The sequence below is a fragment of the Mus pahari genome, chromosome 14, assembly GCF_900095145.1.
Source record: "Mus pahari chromosome 14, PAHARI_EIJ_v1.1, whole genome shotgun sequence".
Classification (NCBI taxonomy): domain Eukaryota; kingdom Metazoa; phylum Chordata; class Mammalia; order Rodentia; family Muridae; genus Mus; species Mus pahari.
The window spans coordinates 51,660,999-51,679,846 of NC_034603.1; the positions used below are offsets into that span (position 1 = coordinate 51,660,999).

Here is an 18,848-nt window from a genome sequence, read left to right on the forward strand (position 1 = left end):
CCCATAGTCCCGCTTCCTCATCCTGAGCCCAGGTCTGGGTCATCGTCCCATAGTCCCGCTTCCTCATCCTGAGCCCAGGTCTGGGTCATCGTCCCGTAGTCCCGCTTCCTCATCCTGAGCCCAGGTCTGGGTCATCGTCCCATAGTCCCGCTTCCTCATCCTGAGCCCAGGTCTGGGTCATCGTCCTTTGACTTGCTTACCTGCATTTCTCTCCACGTCACTTGGTTTAAAGCCCTCTGAGTTACTAACTTTGTTCAATGTGAGAGAATTTGGGAGTTTTATTCTCCTAAACTTTTTGAAAACTTTCCTTGAGGTGGACCATTTGAGGTACAGACCTTTCCTCTTAGCACTTGGAAAGTGGAGACAGGAGGATAAGAAACACAAGGTCATTCTTGGCTACATAACAAATTTGAGCCAAAAACTAGGAGAAATGGGGGTGTGCTGTGACTTGGAGCCTCTTCAGGACCACATTCAGAAATGAGTTTCCTGCGCTGCTGAGTGACAGTTTAATGGCTCCTCGCAGGTTGAGCCAGAAGCTGTATGTAAGTTCTGAATAGTGTTCTGCATAAAGAAAGGACACTTCTTATTGGAGCTCTAGCTCCCTTAAAATTTTCTCAGGGCCTAAAAAGTTACAAAAATCAAAGGAGGCACTTGAAGAATCCACGAGCTAACTAAAAAGCTTCCAGTGGAGCGGCAATCACTCCAGCTAGCTAACTTGTGGGTGTCATTCTCTTTGCTGTTGAGTTATAAATCCTCTCCTTTCTCATTTCCTTCAACCCTTTTACCCAGTTTACAGTTCTGATGGAGAAATTTACAATTCATCATCAGTAAGTTTAGTTTGCTGTGCGATTTGTGTTTTAAAATCAAAACGTGTCAATTTCACAGATATTTCAAAATTTTATTTAGGCCATGATCTGGACACGGTATCCCATGCCTCCAATTATAGCGCTCATGAGGCTAAGGTAGGAGAATTGCCATGAATACAAGGTCAGTCTGGGTTACCATGTATTTTGCCTCAAAATACCAAAAATGACCCAAAAAAAGTTTACTACTAATTATCTCTTCATTTATAGAAGTAACACAAATGCCGTCGATGCATCTGTAAATCCTAGGGTAGTTTTCACATTTATATTTCCTGTCAGTTTGTGAAATTGACTTATGTCATGTCTTGAATACAAAATTTATAGGAAACTTGAAATCAGCTGCTCCTGTTTCTTGTATTTCTCTAATGCTATGGAAGGATTTGTGTTGATGACTTTTGCTAGTAAATAAATTCAGTATCAGATTAAAAAGCAAAATTACATTGTTTCCAGTGCTTTTCTCTTTGGTAAATTAAAGTGTAGCTCCTGCATGAGGCCCCATAGGTTGAAAGCCCATCACTTCCTTGGTGGCAGTTTTAGAAACTGATTTTAGGGTTTGGCTTTTAAGTACATGTTATGGTTCATGTGTATCTATGTTTGATCATTTAGGAAAAACAATGTTATAAAACATTGGTGAACCTCAGAACCAGAGATGCCACCATACATCTTGTGTGCAAGTGGACGCTGTTTAAATCTTCCACACATGCCTCTTTCCATGCCAAGCATGCCCCAAAGAGGGGCTAGAGAGGTGTTCGTGGGTTTATAGCACTCACTGCTCTTGCAGAGGACCTGAGTTCAGCTCCCAGCACCCACATCAAGCAGCTCACAACTGCCTGTATCTCAAGCCCCAAGGATCTGCTGCCCTTCTGACCTCTGGTACCGGCACACACATGTACTTTACACATAAAATTAACAATCTTCAAAAATAAAACATATAAATAAATGTTCATCCAAAGAGGGAAAAAAAAAAAACCATTGGTGAGAGTGCATGCCTATGATCCCAGCTCTCAGGAGATAGAGGCAGGAGGCTACTACACAGTCAAGGCCTGCCTGCTCTGTCTAGGCCAATCAGAACTACAGAAGTAGACTGTCTGTTTGAAGGGGGGAAAAAAGCCATGCAGTGGTGGTGCATACCTTTAATCACAGCACTTGGGAGGCAAAGGCAGCTGGATCTCTGAGTTCTAAGTTCAAGGCCAGCTTGGTCTACAAAGTGAGTTCCAGGACAGCCAGGAATACATAGAGAAACCCTGTCTCAAAAAACCTACAAGAAAACAAAAAAAGAGTAGAGGTAAAGTAGCAGAGAAATTTAGGCTTTTATTTCTTAATCTCCAGAACTGGCAATCATGTTATTAGATACTAAGTGATGTTGGTTGGTAGAGCAATACTCACAGTTGGTACATCGCTGGCTTTCCTTAACTGGCTTATCCTAGTGGGTTTCATTGTAGGCCTTCAAACATTGTAAGAAAACTGAGGTCATCTGCATCCTGACATTATAATTGTGAGTGCTAGGATTAGACACTAGTGAAGACTAGTAATCTTATTAAGAATCATGGTTCCAAAGTTTAAAGACTAAGTTCTCAGGGGCTGGGGAAAAAAAATGTCCTACAGTGTAAAAATGTTTGTTGCAGAACCCAATGTCCTGAGTTCAGTCCTCAGATCTCAGATTTCAAACAAGGAGAAAAGAGAGAGCCTACACACAGCTGTCCTCCGACCTCCACATGGGCACTTAACTTGCTTTGCAAATAAGTAGTTATTTTCTCAAAGATTTTTACAAAAATATCATCTGATTAATGTCAGTGTACTTGAGCAAGACTACATTGTGTCCTATCTAATACTTTGTGTTCCTGTGTGTGTGCATGGGTGTCAGTGTGTGTCATGCATGAGTTTGCCACTGGGCACTGAGCTACACTGTTAGCATCTAGTAATGGGATTGTTCATTTATTGTTAATGTTGGTTAGTTCATTGGTTGGCTGATTAGTTGGTTGTTATGTTGGAGACCTGACCTAGTTATGTGGCCCAAGTTGGCCTCAACTTGTGTTCCCTCTGCCTCAGCTTCCCAAGTCCTGGGAAGGTGTGTGATTCAACACCCAGCTTCTAAATCTTTCTAAAGTGCTTAGTAGTTCAGAGTTGTACACTCCGAATACCAGATGCAGAATTCTCTCAATCCTTCACTGATACCTTTGATCTTGTTTAAAGCTATATAATGTTTCATGTTTAATGGGCAGCTATCAGAATCCTCCAGCTTCTGGTTCAGTTCTGGCCAGAGGAGGAGAGAGTCTTGAGCAGTGCTTGCCTGTTTCCTTATCACTGGCTTTAGTGGAGAAACAAGGGTAATAAGAGTGTGGACTGTGGTTACTATTGAGCCAAGGACGGATGTACAGGGTTACACCCCGGTTTAATGCATCGTGTGCCACATGGTCTTCTGTTCTGCATCCTTACTAAGCTGCACTTCTTTCTTTCAGGAGAGAGCTTTGCTGAGTTCAGATCCACAGGAACCGATGATGGCTTCACTGACTTCAAGACCGCCGATAGTGTGTCACCCCTAGAGCCACCGACAAAAGACACTTTTCCATCAGCTTTTGCCTCAGGAGCTGCACAGCAGACACAGACACAGGTGAAAACCCCTCTGAACTTAGAAGACCTAGATATGTTCTCCTCAGTGGATTGCAGTGGTGAGAAACAGGTGCCCTTTTCCGCTGCATTTAGCACTGCAAAGTCAGTTTCCACGCGACCTCAGCCAGCGGGCTCTGCAGCAGCCTCAGCAGCACTGGCATCCACTAAAACTTCTAGTTTGGCAGATGATTTTGGAGAGTTCAACCTCTTTGGGGAATATTCGAACCCTGCATCTGCTGGGGAGCAGGACGACTTTGCAGATTTTATGGCTTTCGGTAACAGCTCCATTTCATCTGAGCCAAAAGCAGGTGACAAGTATGAAGCCCTCAGGGAGGAAGTGAGTCCCAGCCCCTTGCCCAGCTGCACTGTGGAGGGAGCACAGAACCCACCTGCTGTGGCAACCAAGTATGATGTCTTCAAACAGCTGTCCTTAGAGGGAGCTGGACTGGCCATGGAGGAGTTCAAAGAGAGCACTTCTTCCACCAAGAGTGACGATGACTTTGCCGACTTCCACTCCAGTAAATTTTCATCCACGAGCTCAGACAAATCCCTGGGAGAGAAAGCCGTGGCTTTCAGACATGCCAAAGAAGACTCCTCCTCAGTGAAGTCTTTAGACCTCCCCTCCATCGGTGGCAGCAGTGTTGGCAAGGAGGACTCTGAAGATGCACTTTCTGTTCAATTTGACATGAAATTGGCTGATGTGGGAGGAGATCTTAAGCATGTCATGTCTGATAGCTCTTTGGATTTACCAACAGTTAGTGGCCAGCATCCTCCTGCCGCAGGTGAGGAATTGGTGAGATTGCTCTGGTGATGGTCATGTAGATAGCAGAGAGGACTCTGGGTATTGTCTGACTGACAGACCAAGGCTCTGGCCTGTTACAGCCTCAGATCTCTAGAAAGAGCTAGCCTGCAGTCGTCTGTTAGAAGCAGTGTTAAACATGGTGTTACAGAAACCTTAACCTCTGGGTACTCTGACTGCTCTGAAGCTTAGATTGGATAGCCAAGATAGTTTTACTTTGACGCCAATACTCACTTGGTGTCAGAGGCCCATATGGACCCACTGCTCAGTGAACCCCACACAGCCAGAAGTTATATAAAGACTTTGGCAGCGTGTGCAGTGTTTCATCATTCCTGTGAGAGGGACCAGCAGCACCCGCCCTCCCCTTTTGTCTCCTCTTTGGTATATTAGGGTTGCTAAGACAGTGTTTGTTTGGTTTACAGAAACCAACTCTGACTAGGCCAAGAGAGTGAACGAACTCCCCCCCACTTGTAGTTCAGTTTGCCAGCTCCCCTGAGAAGAGTGAAGAGGTCACTTAGGGATGCTCCGTGGGTCAGGGCCTGGTGGGGAGCAGACCCGTTTTCAGTGTTACAGTTTTGCAGTGTTACTGCCAGTATTACGTTGTAATAACCTGTAGATGATAGGCTAGGGTAGCTACTAACTTCTGATGTGTGAGAACCTCTTTCTAGGGAGCCCTCTTTAAACCCTGTGTGGCTTTACATGTAGTTTTTTCTCGGGTCCAACTTCGTGTCACAAGAACTAGATTCCCAAGTGTCCTAGTTTTTATTTTGTTTTGTTTTTGTGATATGTATATAGAAAGATAAACCTACTTTGTGGCCTTTAATAATGAGAACTATCTCGGTATTACTGTATTATTCTAGAAAATGTAGTGTGCACATGCAGGGTTCGTTTCTCTACCTGAGAGGGACAGGTAAGACACTGTAAGTTTACAGACTCAGCAGACATTGTGAAGTGCTGTAGAGTTCGAAGATTTCAAACTGGCAAAGGCGCCCTTTGTTACTGAAATGTTGGCCCTTTCTTATGATGGGTTTGAATGGGACGCAGTTAGCAATGATCCCCGTCCTGCCTGCTGCCGGCTGAGGGCTTGCCTGGTGCAGCCGGCTGGCTCAGCTCCTGATGCCCGTCACTAGTACTTTCTCCTTTTTTTTCTTTTCCTTTTTCATATTTTCCCCTTCAGTGTTGTTTGTTTGATAGGATGCTTTGTTATTTTTAATATGAGCTGCGTGAGCCACAACACTTGGTTGCAAAGGGGCATTGTTTTTTAAACAACATTTGACTTTTATTTAAAAACAATTTCACAACATATATACTAGCCTTTTGGACTCTGAAGTTATTAATTAGAGGCTATTTTTCTGAAAATGAATCTATATTCTTTCACAGTGCCAAACCACATCCTTGTGAAATGAGTTAATCCAGATCTGGGATGTCCTTTTCCCACCTTTTATTTGGGAAGGGAGGTTGGCTTTTGACTGAGTTCATTCCAATGGACCTGTTAAATAATCTCTGCTCGCTCGCTCACTCGCTCGTGTTCTCTCTCTCTGTATGTTTGGAACATTCCCAGAATGGAACCTGTCACGTTGGAGACAGCTCTGTTCAAAGGGAGGAGACCTTAAATGCAGATTGTGCCCTTCTGTTGTTCTGTAAACCTCCCTTGGGGGAGGAGCAGTATCCCTTCCTTCAGAGCGGTTGTTAAGATGGGTTGATGCCAACCGACCGTCATGCCTATGTTGTTGCTGAGCAAGGTTGCTGCCTGAGTAACATATTGGAGAGGTGAGCCGCAGGCATCGCCTCGGTGACGATGACTCTATTTCACCCTTTGGCTCACTGAGGAATCTATTGCTCTCTTAGTCTGAGGGTTATACAGACATCCTGGAGAAATAAGCAGTGGGCTGATGGGGAACAAAGAAAAGAAAAACTTGGATGATTACTGTCTGTGGACCGTAATCCCATCTAGAAACCCTAACTTAACTCTGAAGGGGGTACTTCTCTAACCCGTGCTGTTAATTCTTTGTATGAAGGTAGATAGATATACTAATAACGTTGCCTGGTTTCTCTCTGCATAGCATTACATTTAACCCTTTGAGCCCTTGCTGCATATCATTTCAAAGAGGCTGCTTTTCCACCCCCCTAGATTTACTCTCTCTGGCGCAGCAGCATCTTGGTGTTCGGTCTTTAAGCTCCTTTGCCTGGCAGCAAGAGCTTGCCCTGGTCTGTGACTTTCTCAGAGTTAGCAAGCCCGCTGGGGCTTCTTGCCTGTGAAGTAGCTCTTTTTGACATGGAAAAATCTTTGTATTTTAATCAGCGCCTTATTATTGGGGGCTGCTTTTCTGATGTCTTTTTTCAGTATAGACACTTGCGTGTGACTGTGCCGCTGGGAACTTGCTTTACCCTCCTCTTCTGCAAACACTGGCTGCATGCCTACTCTGATGCTTCCCTTCTAGCTCTTCTGTACTCTCCTGCGATCTGTAAGTCCTGTGTTAATAAACGATTCTTTGGCATATTTTGAAAGTGTGGGGATGTGTGTAATTTGTAATTTGTGTTTTTTAGTTAGACCAAAGAAATACGTGGCTGGTATCAAATTGAAGTCACAGTGTCCCTTGAAACTTTTTTTTTTTTTTTTTTTTTTTGGTTTATGGGTTTTTTTTCCCCCTCTTAAAAAAGCAGGGATACAATTTAACCTTTGCCCCTTGTAAACCCAGAAGTCCTTATGTGGCCTAGACCTGAAGTGCAGCTTTAGGCTCTTGAGCTCAGTTGGTTGCGTGCCTTCAAGCATGCTTGTCTAACCTCAGCACCAAATAAATGAACACATGTAGAAACATATTCCTGACTGTCCTCAGCAGTGCAAGACGATGCTTAGCTAGGAGCGAGGCCGCACCAGTGATCCCCTCGGCTCTCGTAAGGCTGAGGCAGGATCGAGAGTTCAAGACGAGCCGAGGATATATTGAAACAGTAAAACCAAAAAACAAACAAACCCCGAGAGAGTGGAAGGAGGTAAGAGCAACTGGGCTGTGCTCCGACCTGTGCACCCACACCTGGCACACGTGTGCCACACAGACATGTCATACACACAACGGTAATAAGTGCTGAAGCTAAAACAACCCACAGAACAAGAGAACTAAACTCTACACGGTTTCCATTCTTAAGAAAACATCTTCTGGCCTGACTCAGTGGTAGAGTATTTACAAACACGGGGGTTTGATCCCAGCACTGCAGCCAATCAATCAATATATTAATTAACTAATGCAAATCCCAAAGACCAGTGAAAATGAGCAGTGAGTAGCCAGACTTGGAACTACATGCTCCATTGTAGAGTGGAGCGGGAATGAGGAACCCTGGGAATAGAATTCTTTTTCCAGTCACAAACCCTAAACACGTAAAGATTTCAGGGAAAAGGCATTAATTTCAGTGCTTCCACGTTTTGCACGTGGTTTGAAGACTTGGGGTTTGCTGCTGTTGTTGTTTTTAAGAATTCCTGAAAATGGGAATTTTGAGTAGGATTCCAGAAGTCACTTTGATATGCCACCCAAGAAAAGAAAAAAGTTGGATGTCAGGTGAAATTTACTCTCAGAAAAGCCAGGCCTTCCACTTTCAACTTTCATGTGTTGAAAGTTGAGGGAGGTTACTGTTAAAACCGTGTACAAAGTGCTCTGCCTTTCAACCATCTGTGCTGCTAACAAGCTGGGGAGAAAAGCCTTGAGCTAGAGACACCAGCAGCCAGCCACGCCGCTCTCCCAGGACGCTGCCCCCACAGGGCTTTGGCTTCCTTTGTCAGGAGAGTCTCCAGAGCAGTCTACCAGGTGCTTTAGCTCCCTGATGGGCAGAAGTGACTGTCCCTGTGTGTAACTGTCACTCCTTGAGCAACCCATTGTGTCTAGACACTATATTATTTTTAGGGAGTTAGTTTTAGTAGCATAATAACACGCTATCCTGTGTGTGTGTGTGCTTGCATTCTGTGGTATAGGTTCCAATAACACTGTGGTTGTTTTTCCTGATGCCAGGTAAGATATGGTTGGCTAATGCTTGTCTCTGTCAGGGCATGAGACATCCCACAAACATGCGGGTGTTCTCTGTTGCTGCTGTTAGAATCCATGCTGGCTATCAGAGGAAAGAGGTGTGCTCACAGAGAACCCTGGCAATGTCACACAAGCTGTGCTAGCTTCTAAAATCTTTGAAGGACTTGGAGGAGGAAGAGGAGGAGGAGGAGGAGGAGTTGTTGTTGTTGTTTGAGACAGGGTTTCTCTGTGTAGCCCTGGCTGTCTTGGAACTCACTCTGTAGACCAGGCTGACCTTGAACTCAGATCCACCTGCCTCTGCCTCTCATGTGCTGGGATTAAAGGTGTGTGCCACCGCCTGTCAGTTATTTTATTTCTTCTTCTTTGGTTGGTTGGTTTGAGTCAAGGTCTCACTAGGCTGCCTAGGTTGATCTTAAGCTTCTGAGTTTAAGTTATGCCCCTGCCTCAGAGTAGCTAGGACTATAGGCACATGTCACCATGCCTAGCTATTTTTACTTATGTATGTTTATTTATTGCTGCTAAGCAAGTACTCTACCACTGAGGTACAATCTTGGCCCAGACTACTTTTTCTTATGAGTGGCTGCTGCTTAGTTCTATCATTTGAGAATGTTTGATAGTTTGGGAAATGTTAGCCAGGTGACTCTGAGAACATAAAAGGGCCACATAGCCAGGGGGCTCTACCTCCTAAGTCTGGTCTCTCTCCCTTTTGATAGTCAGAAAGCCTTCATTGTACTTAACATCTTCTGTGATCATTTGGTATCACTAGATTTCTATTGTTTTTACTATTTTTTTAATTATATGTATGTGTGTGGGTGTGCAGTTGAGTGCAGGTGTGGCAGAGGCCAGAAGTATTGGATCCCCTACAGCTGGAGTTACACGCAGTTGTGAGCTCCCTGGCACAGATGCTGGGCCCTCTGGTAGAGCGAGCAGTGCATGCTCTCGGCTTAGGACCTCTGAGCCCTATCTGCAGCCTGGGACTCCCTGACCCACCGTGGACAGTCTTACTGTCTCTTTGGTGTCTAGACTCCTCTGACTTTAGTATTCTCATGCTTGCAGTTTCTCTTTATTGAACTTAAAAGTGTCAACATAAAAACCAGAAGATGCTTACGGTGTGGATACAATTTAAACCACAGCATCACAGGAGTCAGTACAAACACAGGAAGGGAAGTTCCTGTACAGATTGGAAAACAGAAAAGGTGGTCAAACGGCGTTTTGTAGCCTGTTGCACAGTGAGATCATGTTTCCTGTTCTCTGCAGCAGAGCCCTCAGGACGCTTCAGACTTAGCAGAACATTCACCAGGCATTACAGTTAGTGGAGAATAGTCTCTAAGGGAGAACTGGGAGAAATGGAAAGATGCAAATATTTCATGGTTTGTGTTGATGAATGCATGCTGGGCTAAGTCTGTATTGGGGCTCCCTCTTTGGGCCAGCAAATGTTGCTACTGCCATGCCAAACACTCCACAATAGTGGAGTTGTACACATAAAGAAACATTTTTTTTTTCCTTTCTCTAAACTCCTTCCTTAAAAGTCAGAAACTGATCATTTCTAAAGCAGAGATCCATGGCTTCAGAAAACACCCCTGGGGAGAGTGAGGTGGGCGAGGAGGAGGTGTCTGGCCCTCTGGGTCCTGAGGTAGCAGCTTACATGCCTGGGGATACCCTGCTTTCCCGTACAACAGGCATCCAGAGTGAGTCTGAATAGAGGTTAGGGAGGGGCCCCATGGGGTTCGCTGCCTGTAGGAGTGAAAGCCAAGCCTTGATTTGATCCATGATGGGAAGCAGATTGTACTGTTTATTCTTGTGCCCTTCGTCATAGTGAATTCCTGGTTACAAACAAATCCGTGTGTGAAAGCACACAGTTTGCCTTGTTACCCGGGTCCCACCGCAGCGTTCCCTAGCATCACCCAGGAGCCCGCCGGAGGATCAGAGATACAGTAGTGACGCCTCCTTTTATTATTGTGCCCATTCCCCGTTTCCTTTTCTCTTTTTTCTCTTGCAATTCTCAGAATCCGGCTATGACATCGCAAAGCCACCTCTAGTCACTTTGGTGATTACAGCATCCTGTGTCAGTTTTTTCCCAGCCAGGGCTCTTGTCCTTCATGCTAGAGGCCTTGTTATTTATTGTTTTTGAAATCTTTTTTTACAGTACTCCGTGGAACTGCATCACTAAGCAAATAGGGAGCTACCAATACAAGAAAACGGGGCATTTCCCTGTTTGTCCCTTACCTTCAGTGAACTAATGTGCCAACGTTTCCTTTTCTTTTCTTTTCTTTTTTTTTAAAAGATTTATTTATTATATCTAAGTACACTGTAGCTGTCTTCAGACGCACCAGAAGAGGGCATCAGATCTTATTCTGGATGGTTGTGAGCCACCATTGGTTGCTGGGATTTGAACCCAGGACCTTCGGAAGAGCACTCAGTACTCTTAACCCTTGAGCCATCTCTCCAGCCCCCGTGCCAACTTTTTAGAAAATGGTTTGCCAGTATTCACTCTACCAAAAAAAAAAAAAAAAACATACTCTGTATGTATAGATGCTAAGCCTTAGGGATAATTATTATATAACTGTTTGCTTTTGGTTCTTATGTAATGGAAGCTTTAGTGCTTACGGATTCAAGTTAATTACTCTTTAGTAAATTACTTTTCACCCACTAGTAGCCAGTGAATAAGCAAAAGTGAAAACATTCAGCTTCAAAGCTGCCTTCAGTGACTCACGATATGTTTACTCTCTGGTTAATGCCTTTGTAGTTATAAAAAGTCTTAAAAGCTCTTTGGCTAAGGCAATCCATATCGCTTAGAATGTCATGAATCAGTCAGTCTTGATTTTAAAAAAAAAAACAACAAAAACAAAAAAAACAGACTTTCTTTTTTGTGGCATATTTGCACCAAAAAAAAAAAAAAAGGTCTTTTTATTACCATAGCAACTTGGTTGCAGTGTTTGAACCAGAGGTGTCTTTCCATAAGTTTATCTTTAGTCTGCAGAGAAAAAAAAATCACTACCCCTCTTTCAATAGATGATCCTAGAGCCAGGTTCTGATATGGTTTCCCCAAAGAGCTTTCTGGAAGAGTCAGTAGTAAGCATATCTGCGGTGGAGCAGCCTGCTGAATGCACCCCTGACAAGCCCCTGAGATGTCTCAGAGCATCTGCCTCCTGTTTGCACCGCCCCTCATTGGGCCTGGACACCTAGATCTAGGTCGATCCTTCTACCAAAGGGGAAAGCACTACATACAGTGAGGGACTCAAAGAGTACTTTGTCTAACAGCTTGCTTCATTCATTCTGAACTATAAACTTGTCACCCATATCACTCATCCTTTATGTTAAGCAAGCCACACAGGAAGGGTGCAGTTTGTACCACAAAATTTTAAAGTCCATCATTTAGCAGAAGAGATCTGCTTTTTACTGGTTGTCTGTAGCTGGTATTTTTATTATTCGTTTAGTGCTCTTATCAGAGCCTAGGGAGCTCTGTGGAAGGATGGTGGGAAGCTGTGGGAATATCCAGAGCCTCAAGCCTACTCTAAACTATGCTATGCTATTGCTGGGAAGGGAGGAAAAGAGATTAATGTCGTTTCACCCAATGACCATGGCGAAAGTCCGGGTCACAGAACTTTGGATTCCTTGTTGATCGTGTGTGTGTGTGTGTGTGTGTGTGTGTGTGTGTGTGTGTGTGTGTGTGTGTGTGTGTGTGTTTATCAAAGTGGTTGGCCTTCTCACCTCATACAGTAAGTAAAATGAAATAAGGTGCCTCTAGCCTGACCCAGTGCCCTACTGAACGGGTCTTCTCCACCCCACCCTACCTGTAGGTGGCTTCTCTGGTTTTGCTTTTTGAAAATGATCTAGAAAGCAAGGATAATGACTCAGGCCTGTAGTTCCAGCTGCTGGGGAAACTGAGGCAGGAGGATTTCGAGGAGGAGTTCAAGGTCAGCCTAGGCAAGTTAGTAAGAACCTGTCTCAACAGAGTTAAAAACAGAGAGCTGGAGATGTGGTCAATGGCCAGGCACTTGTCTACTACGCTCACAGCCCCAGTTCAATCCCCTGTATGACAGAAGGGAGGGAGGGAAAGGAAGCGAGCTTTTCCTAGGAACAGCCCTAAAATAATGAGTTGCCTTTTTATTTTTTACTCAGAAGGAATTCAAGCTGTTACATGTGTTGCTTTCCAGCACTGAGTGACCCTCTACACACACCATCCTCATAAATACATAGTCTCATCGCCACTTCATAGAGGAGCATACCAGGGCTCAGAAAATACACTTGAGGCTGAAACAAGAGGGTTGTCTGGAGCTCAGGGCCAGACTGAACTATAAGGCTAGTGCCCTGGGGTAAGAAAGGAAGTAGGTGGTAGAGTCAAAGTTAGACCTGTCCAGACCGGAAAGATGCATTTGCTGTCTTCTACCGCCTCATCATTCATTCATTCATTTTCTGAGACAGCCCTGACCATCCTGGAACTCACTCTGTAGATCTGCCTGCCTCTTCCTCCCAAGAGCTGGAATGGAAGGCTTGTACCCCCTCATCCAGCTTACTTATTTAAATGTATACAAACAAGATGGTGAGTCCTCTAGCCTAGAACATCTTCCCCTCTTCAGTGAGGATAAGGAGGGAGACGCATTACTGAAACAGAAATACTCCAGAAGGACCTCACGCTTTTCATTTGCTGGCCTAGAACTCAAAGAGATCCGTTCACCTCTGCCCCCTGGGATTGAGGTGTGCTCCACCACACCCAGGCCCCTTATTCTGTTCTTTTAAGGATTAAAGTAGTACAGGTTAATTTTGGTTTTTCCCATATTCCATCCCAGCAATCCAAACTGACCAAAATAAAACTGAGGTAAGTGACTGCTTGACTCTTATCTGTCTCTTTGCCTGACGCAGAAATTTCTAGTGATTTATTAAAAGTTAGATAAGAAGGTGTTTACTTTTTGTTTTAAGAAACTAAATTTTTAGTTTGTCACATTTCCTGTAACTATGCTTAAGAGAAACACTGCCAACACAGCTTAGAGAAAAGGAGATAGGTTTTAGGTAAGAAATATGTAAGTATGTCTTCAGACTTAAAAGGGAATAATTTATTAAATGACCTGAGTCTTCTATCAAACAGTATGTGCATAGCTGTATAACCTATCTCCATAGTCATTTTTATATATAATGGAAAGGAGGGTTTTGTTGTTATTGTTGTTGTTGTTGTTGTTGTTGTGTTATTTTTAGAAACAGGCTCTCTTTGTAGACCTGGCTGTCCTGGAACTCTACGTAGACCAGGTTGGCCTCAAACTCACGGGATCTGCCTCCCAAATGCTGAGATTAAAGGTGTGTACCACCAGGCCCAGCTAAAAGGACTGTTTGTAATCAACTAGAAATGCTAACTGAACCCCAGCAGGTTTCATAAAGATCAAATGTCACAGCCCAACTCCTTTAATTTTAGTACAAGCCCCGACGATAGCTTTTGCGACATGGCATATGACTGATGAGATATTCTAGGCGTTTTGCCTGGCTTAGCTCGCCTCTAACTGTGGGACCGTACTTCCCTTTCAGATGTAGAGGTCTTAAACTATGCTGCTTTTGGAAGCTGTAGTAGCCATTTTACAATGAGCACACTTACAAGCTGTGAGTGGTCAGACAGGGGTGATGCACCTCAGGGCAGAAAACTCTCTCCGTTCGTCCTCTCAGCAGGAAGTGGGTCCTGTTCAGCCACCTCAAACCTTCAATCGAAAGAGATCTCATTTGGCAGTTCTGAAAACATCACCATGTCATCTCTCTCCAAAGGATCAGCCTTGGCCAGTGAGGACGCTCTCCCAGAGACTGCCTTCCCGGCTTTTGCCAGCTTTAAAGACATGATGCCTCAGACCACTGAGCAGAAAGAGTATGAAAGCGGGGACTTCCAGGATTTCACAAGGCAGGACATGCCCATGGTGGACCGCAGCCAAGAAACCTCATGTCCGAGCCCGGCTTCCAGTGTGGCCTCGCACGAGACCCCTAAGGAGGGTGCAGATGACTTTGGAGAATTCCAAAGTGAAAAGCCCAAAATCAGCAAGTTTGACTTCTTAGTAGCTAATTCACAGAGCAAAATGAAATCCAGTGAAGAAATGATCAAAAGTGAGCTGGCAACCTTTGACCTTTCTGTTCAAGGTAAGATTTTTCTCCCTATGGGCTCGTTCCACTGAAATAATATGCGTTCTTTCCTGAGTATAAGATGGTGATTCTTAAAACCAGGCAGGTGACAATCCTCTGTAATTCTAGCCTTCAGGAGGCCGAGGCAGAAGATCATGACTTTGAGGTCAGCCTGGGCTACATAATGAGACAGTATCTCAAAAACTAAAACATAATTTAAAAAAGAAAGTATAGTTATGATTTTTTGCTTAGCAGGAAATAGATGTTTCAGCTTCTGAGAGCAGGGCCCTTCCCTGGAGCTGGAGTCCAATCACTCTCCCTCCTGTCCTCCTAATTGCTTATTGAAGAAAGGACAAGCAGACCCTGTACTTTCTCTTCACCCTCATTTGCTTAGAAGTCTTCTGTATGTCAGACATGGTGGCACACAGCTTTAATCCCAGCATCAGGAGAAGCAGAGGCAGGAGTATCTCTGTGAATTCAAGGCCAGCCTGGTCTACATGCCAGTTCCAGAACTATAGGTATATAGAGAGACCCTGCCTCAAAAAAAAAAAAAAAAAAGTATGCTATCTAATATAGCCAAATAATTGGATTTGATTGCTTCTGCTGCTTTTATTCCCCAAGTTCAGTATGGCAGTGGGTTTGCATTCAACCTACAGATCTGGGGGTGTTATTTGTTTCATTTGACAGAGTCTCATGTAGCCCAGGCTGGTCTCAAACCCATTGTGTAGCAGAGAATGACTTGAGCACCTGATCTTCCTGCTGCCTCGACTTCCCAAGGACTCAGGGACTCCTCAGTGCTGGTGTGCACCGCCACGCCTGGCAACTGAATGCACATTTATTTATGCATATGTATGGGCACACATGCCCGGTGTCTTAGGGTTTCTTGTCCTGCACAAACGTCATGACCAAGAAGCAAGTTTGGGAGGAGAGGGTGTATTCAGCTTACACTTCCACATTGCTGTTGATCACCAAAGGAAGTCAGGACTGGAACTCAAGCAGGTCAGGAAGCAGGAGCTGATGCAGAGGCCATGGAGGGATGTTTCTTACTGGCTTGCTTCCCCTGGCTTGCTCAGCTTGCTTTCTTATAGAACCCAAAACTACCAGCCCAGGGATGGCACCACCCACAAGGAGCCCTCCACCCTTGATCACTAATTGAGAAAATGCCTTACAGCTGGATCTCATGGAGGCATTTCCTCAGGGGAGGCTCCTTTCTCTGTGATAACTCCAGCATGTGTCAAGTTCACACAAAACCAGCCAGGACACCAGGGCACACATATACAGGACAGGGGACAGCTTTTCTCCTTCATGTGGGCCCTGAGCTTGTCAGACTGGGCAGCAAGAGTCTTTACCTGCTGAGCCATCACACCCACTAATGCGTTTTTAATGATCTGTTTGGGGCCTGAAGAGATGGCTCAGTGGTTAAGAGAGGTGTATAGAGAGAATCCCAAGTTCAGTTCGTAGCAACTGCCTGTAACCCTAGTGTCAAGGAGGGTTCTATACCTCTGCTCTCCATGTGTGCTTGCTTGCTTGCTTATTTAAAAATAAAATAAAGAGGCTAGAGAAGCGGCTTGGTGGTTAAGAGCACTTGTTCTTGCAGGAGACACCAGCATCCACATGGTAGTTTACAGCCATTCATAATTCCAGTTTGAGGAAATCCAATGCCCTGACTTCTGTAGGCACCAAACATGCATGTAGTGCACATACATACATACATACATACAGGCAAGACACTCACACATAAAATGAAATGACTAAATCTAATAAAAAAATTTTAATGATCTAAATACTTTTAAAACTCCATCTGGGGCTGTAGAGATGGATCAGTGGTCAAGAACACGTGGCGTGTCGGATGTGGCACACTCCCTTACTCTCTGCACTCGGGAGGCAGAGGCAGGCAGATTTCTGTGAGTTTGAGGCCAGCTTGGTCTACAGAGTGGGTTCCAGGACAGTTACATATAATATCCTATCTCAGAACAAAGAAAGAGCATGGTCTGCTCTTGCAGGGAGCTTGAGTCTGGTTCCCAGCACCCACATCTGGCAGCCTGTAACTCCAGGTCCAGAGAGTCTGACACCTTTGTCCTCTGCGGGCACCTGTACTCATATGTGCACATCCAAACATAAAGCACACATACATAATTAAAAGTCACAAGTATCCGTACTTTTTATAACATATTTGTTTTTATTTTATGTGCATTGGTGTTTTGCCCATATGTCTATGTGTCAGATCCCCTAGAACTAGAATTACAAACAGTTCCGAGGTGCTGTGTGGGTGCTGGGAACTGAACCCAGGACCTCTGGAAGAGCAGCCAGTGCTCTTAACTGCTGAGCCAGCTCTCCAGCCCAAATCAGTACTTTCATAAAAGGTACTTGTTTTAATTGATCCTAAAGGCGATCCCTCCCAGTTAGTTGGAGTCACAGGCGCATCTTTCTCTAAATCCTGCTTCATTGCCACCCTCACTCCCTGTCTCTGAAGCTCTGGGTCTCACAGGAGAATGGCAGCATGCAGGCAAGGAGGCACAAAGGTGCAAGCCTATAGCCAATGACAGAAAGGGCCTCATGGCTCCTGGGCACCCATATTGACAAAGGCACTTTGCAGCTAGTCACCAGTGATTCAGTCCTTTTGTGGGAGTTTATCATCCTACTGATAGATAAGAGGAGAAATGTTTTGGATCTTCTATTTCTGTTTGTGGTATCTGAAACTCCCCTGTTCTCTGTGGCACAGACAAGTGTGTACACACACATACACACATACACCCACACACCCAGCAGTGAACTATGGCATGGAAATATGTAGTGTAGTGACAGGTGAGAGAAAAGGAATGGGGAAACCCGAAGGAAGCCTCTAAGCACAAGAGAGCAAGAATCAAAGAACTTCCCAGACAGGGTGAACGAAGACTGTTTCCAAATGCCTCTAATATGATCACCTGTCAAAGATGGTCCCATCAGCAAGCAGGATCCTGCTTGAACCAGGCTGAGTAATGGAACCTTTGTGCACATACTGTCCCCTCTGCCCAGGGTCACACAAGAGGAGCTTGAGCCTTGGGGATAAAGAAATAAGCCGGTCCTCTCCTTCCCCGGCCCTGGAGCAGCCCTTCAGAGACCGGTCCAACACTCTGAGCGAGAGGGCTGCGCTGCCCGTCATCCGAGACAAGTACAAGGATCTGACCGGCGAGGTGGAGGTGAAACACCCCTTTTCCACTTTCCCTGGGGAGGTATGGAGGGGGAGGCGACACTGCACAGCAGGGGGCAAATAGATCCTCAGAGGTCAAGGCTGGTCAATGCTCTAGCCTGGGATGAACATGTTCCCTGTGTGTTTCAGCCTCTGAAAGTTGTGGCTAAAGTTGAAATTATTGGTGGGACTTTGCAAAGAGAGAAGCATTTAAGAAAATCTTTTCAAAGCTTACATTTTATTATTCTACTGAATTTTAAAGCATCAAAACAAGAGGAGAGGAGACATGTTTTGGATCCTCTAATTCTGTCTGTGGTATCTTAAACACCCTGTTTCTTGCTATGCATACAAGTGCACACAGCAGTGAACTGTGGAATAAGTTAAGCTGTGGTTTCATTCTGTGGGGTTTTTGTTGTTTTGAGAGAGCCTCATGTAGGCCCTGGTTGGCCTAGAATTCTCTCTGTAGACCAGGCTGGCCTTAAACTCACAGTGATCCTGCCTCTGCCTCCCAAGCGCTGGGGTTTCAGCCCCCCCCCCCCCACACACACACACACAGACACACACCTGGCTGGAAGCTGTAGTGTGACCCAAGCTCCTGCACTAGACACCTCTACAGGGAGTAACTGCATGAAAGTTCACACTGCCACTCACTGGAACAAACAAGGCAACATTTACACAGAAATGTTGTAAAATGCTCTAAAATAGGTCCTTTGTGTTCATGTTTCTTGCATCCTAGTAGATTTAAAATAACTGTTTTTGCCAGCAGGCTTTCAGTAGAAAAGAGTCTTCCATGCCCTTTGTAGTGAGATGATCATGAACAGAGGACCCCGAGCCTGCCTGTTGAACCCAGTTCCTTTTTTAAACCCACAGGAAAATGAGAGATACGCGTATGAGTGGCAGAGATGCCTGGGAAGCGCCCTGGATGTGAGTATCTGGTCCCGTGTGTCTGAGCACTTCTGCCTCTTTTGTCTTCTCCTTGGTTCCTCAGAATGAATGCAGGCAAACATGAGGCGTGCCTACTTCCATCACCAGGCAGAGCATGAAAATCATGTGGGGATCTCGGGGAGGTGGCTTAGTAGTTAAGAGTACTGGCTACTCTTCTGGAGGACACAGGTTCAATTCCCAGCACCCGCATGGCAGCTTATAACTGTAAATCCAGTTCCAGGGATCCAACATCCTCACACAGGCATACATGCAGCTAAAATACCAATGCACATAAGATAAAACTGAATAATTAAAAAAAAGGAAAGAGAGAGAGAGAGAGAGAGAGAGAGAGAGAGAGAGAGAGAGAGAGAGAGAGA

General features: G+C 44.9%; 1 protein-coding gene across 10 annotated transcripts in view; it reads left to right on the plus strand.

The window, feature by feature from the left end:
• Synrg (synergin gamma) overlaps nucleotides 1–18,848 on the plus strand; it is an 81,016-nt gene that overhangs the window by 41,962 nt on the left and 20,206 nt on the right. For 7 of the 10 annotated variants that reach the window (XM_029545776.1, XM_029545777.1, XM_029545779.1 and 4 more), the window contains 4 exons: nucleotides 3,323–4,255; nucleotides 13,938–14,396; nucleotides 17,394–17,557; nucleotides 18,418–18,471. In XM_029545776.1, the coding sequence (XP_029401636.1) occupies nucleotides 3,323–4,255; nucleotides 13,938–14,396; nucleotides 17,394–17,557; nucleotides 18,418–18,471 (1,610 nt within the window). The remainder of the gene's footprint in view (nucleotides 1–3,322; nucleotides 4,256–13,937; nucleotides 14,397–17,393; nucleotides 17,558–18,417; nucleotides 18,472–18,848) is intronic. The other 3 variants (XM_029545775.1, XM_029545780.1, XM_029545781.1) reach the window with 1 other exon arrangement.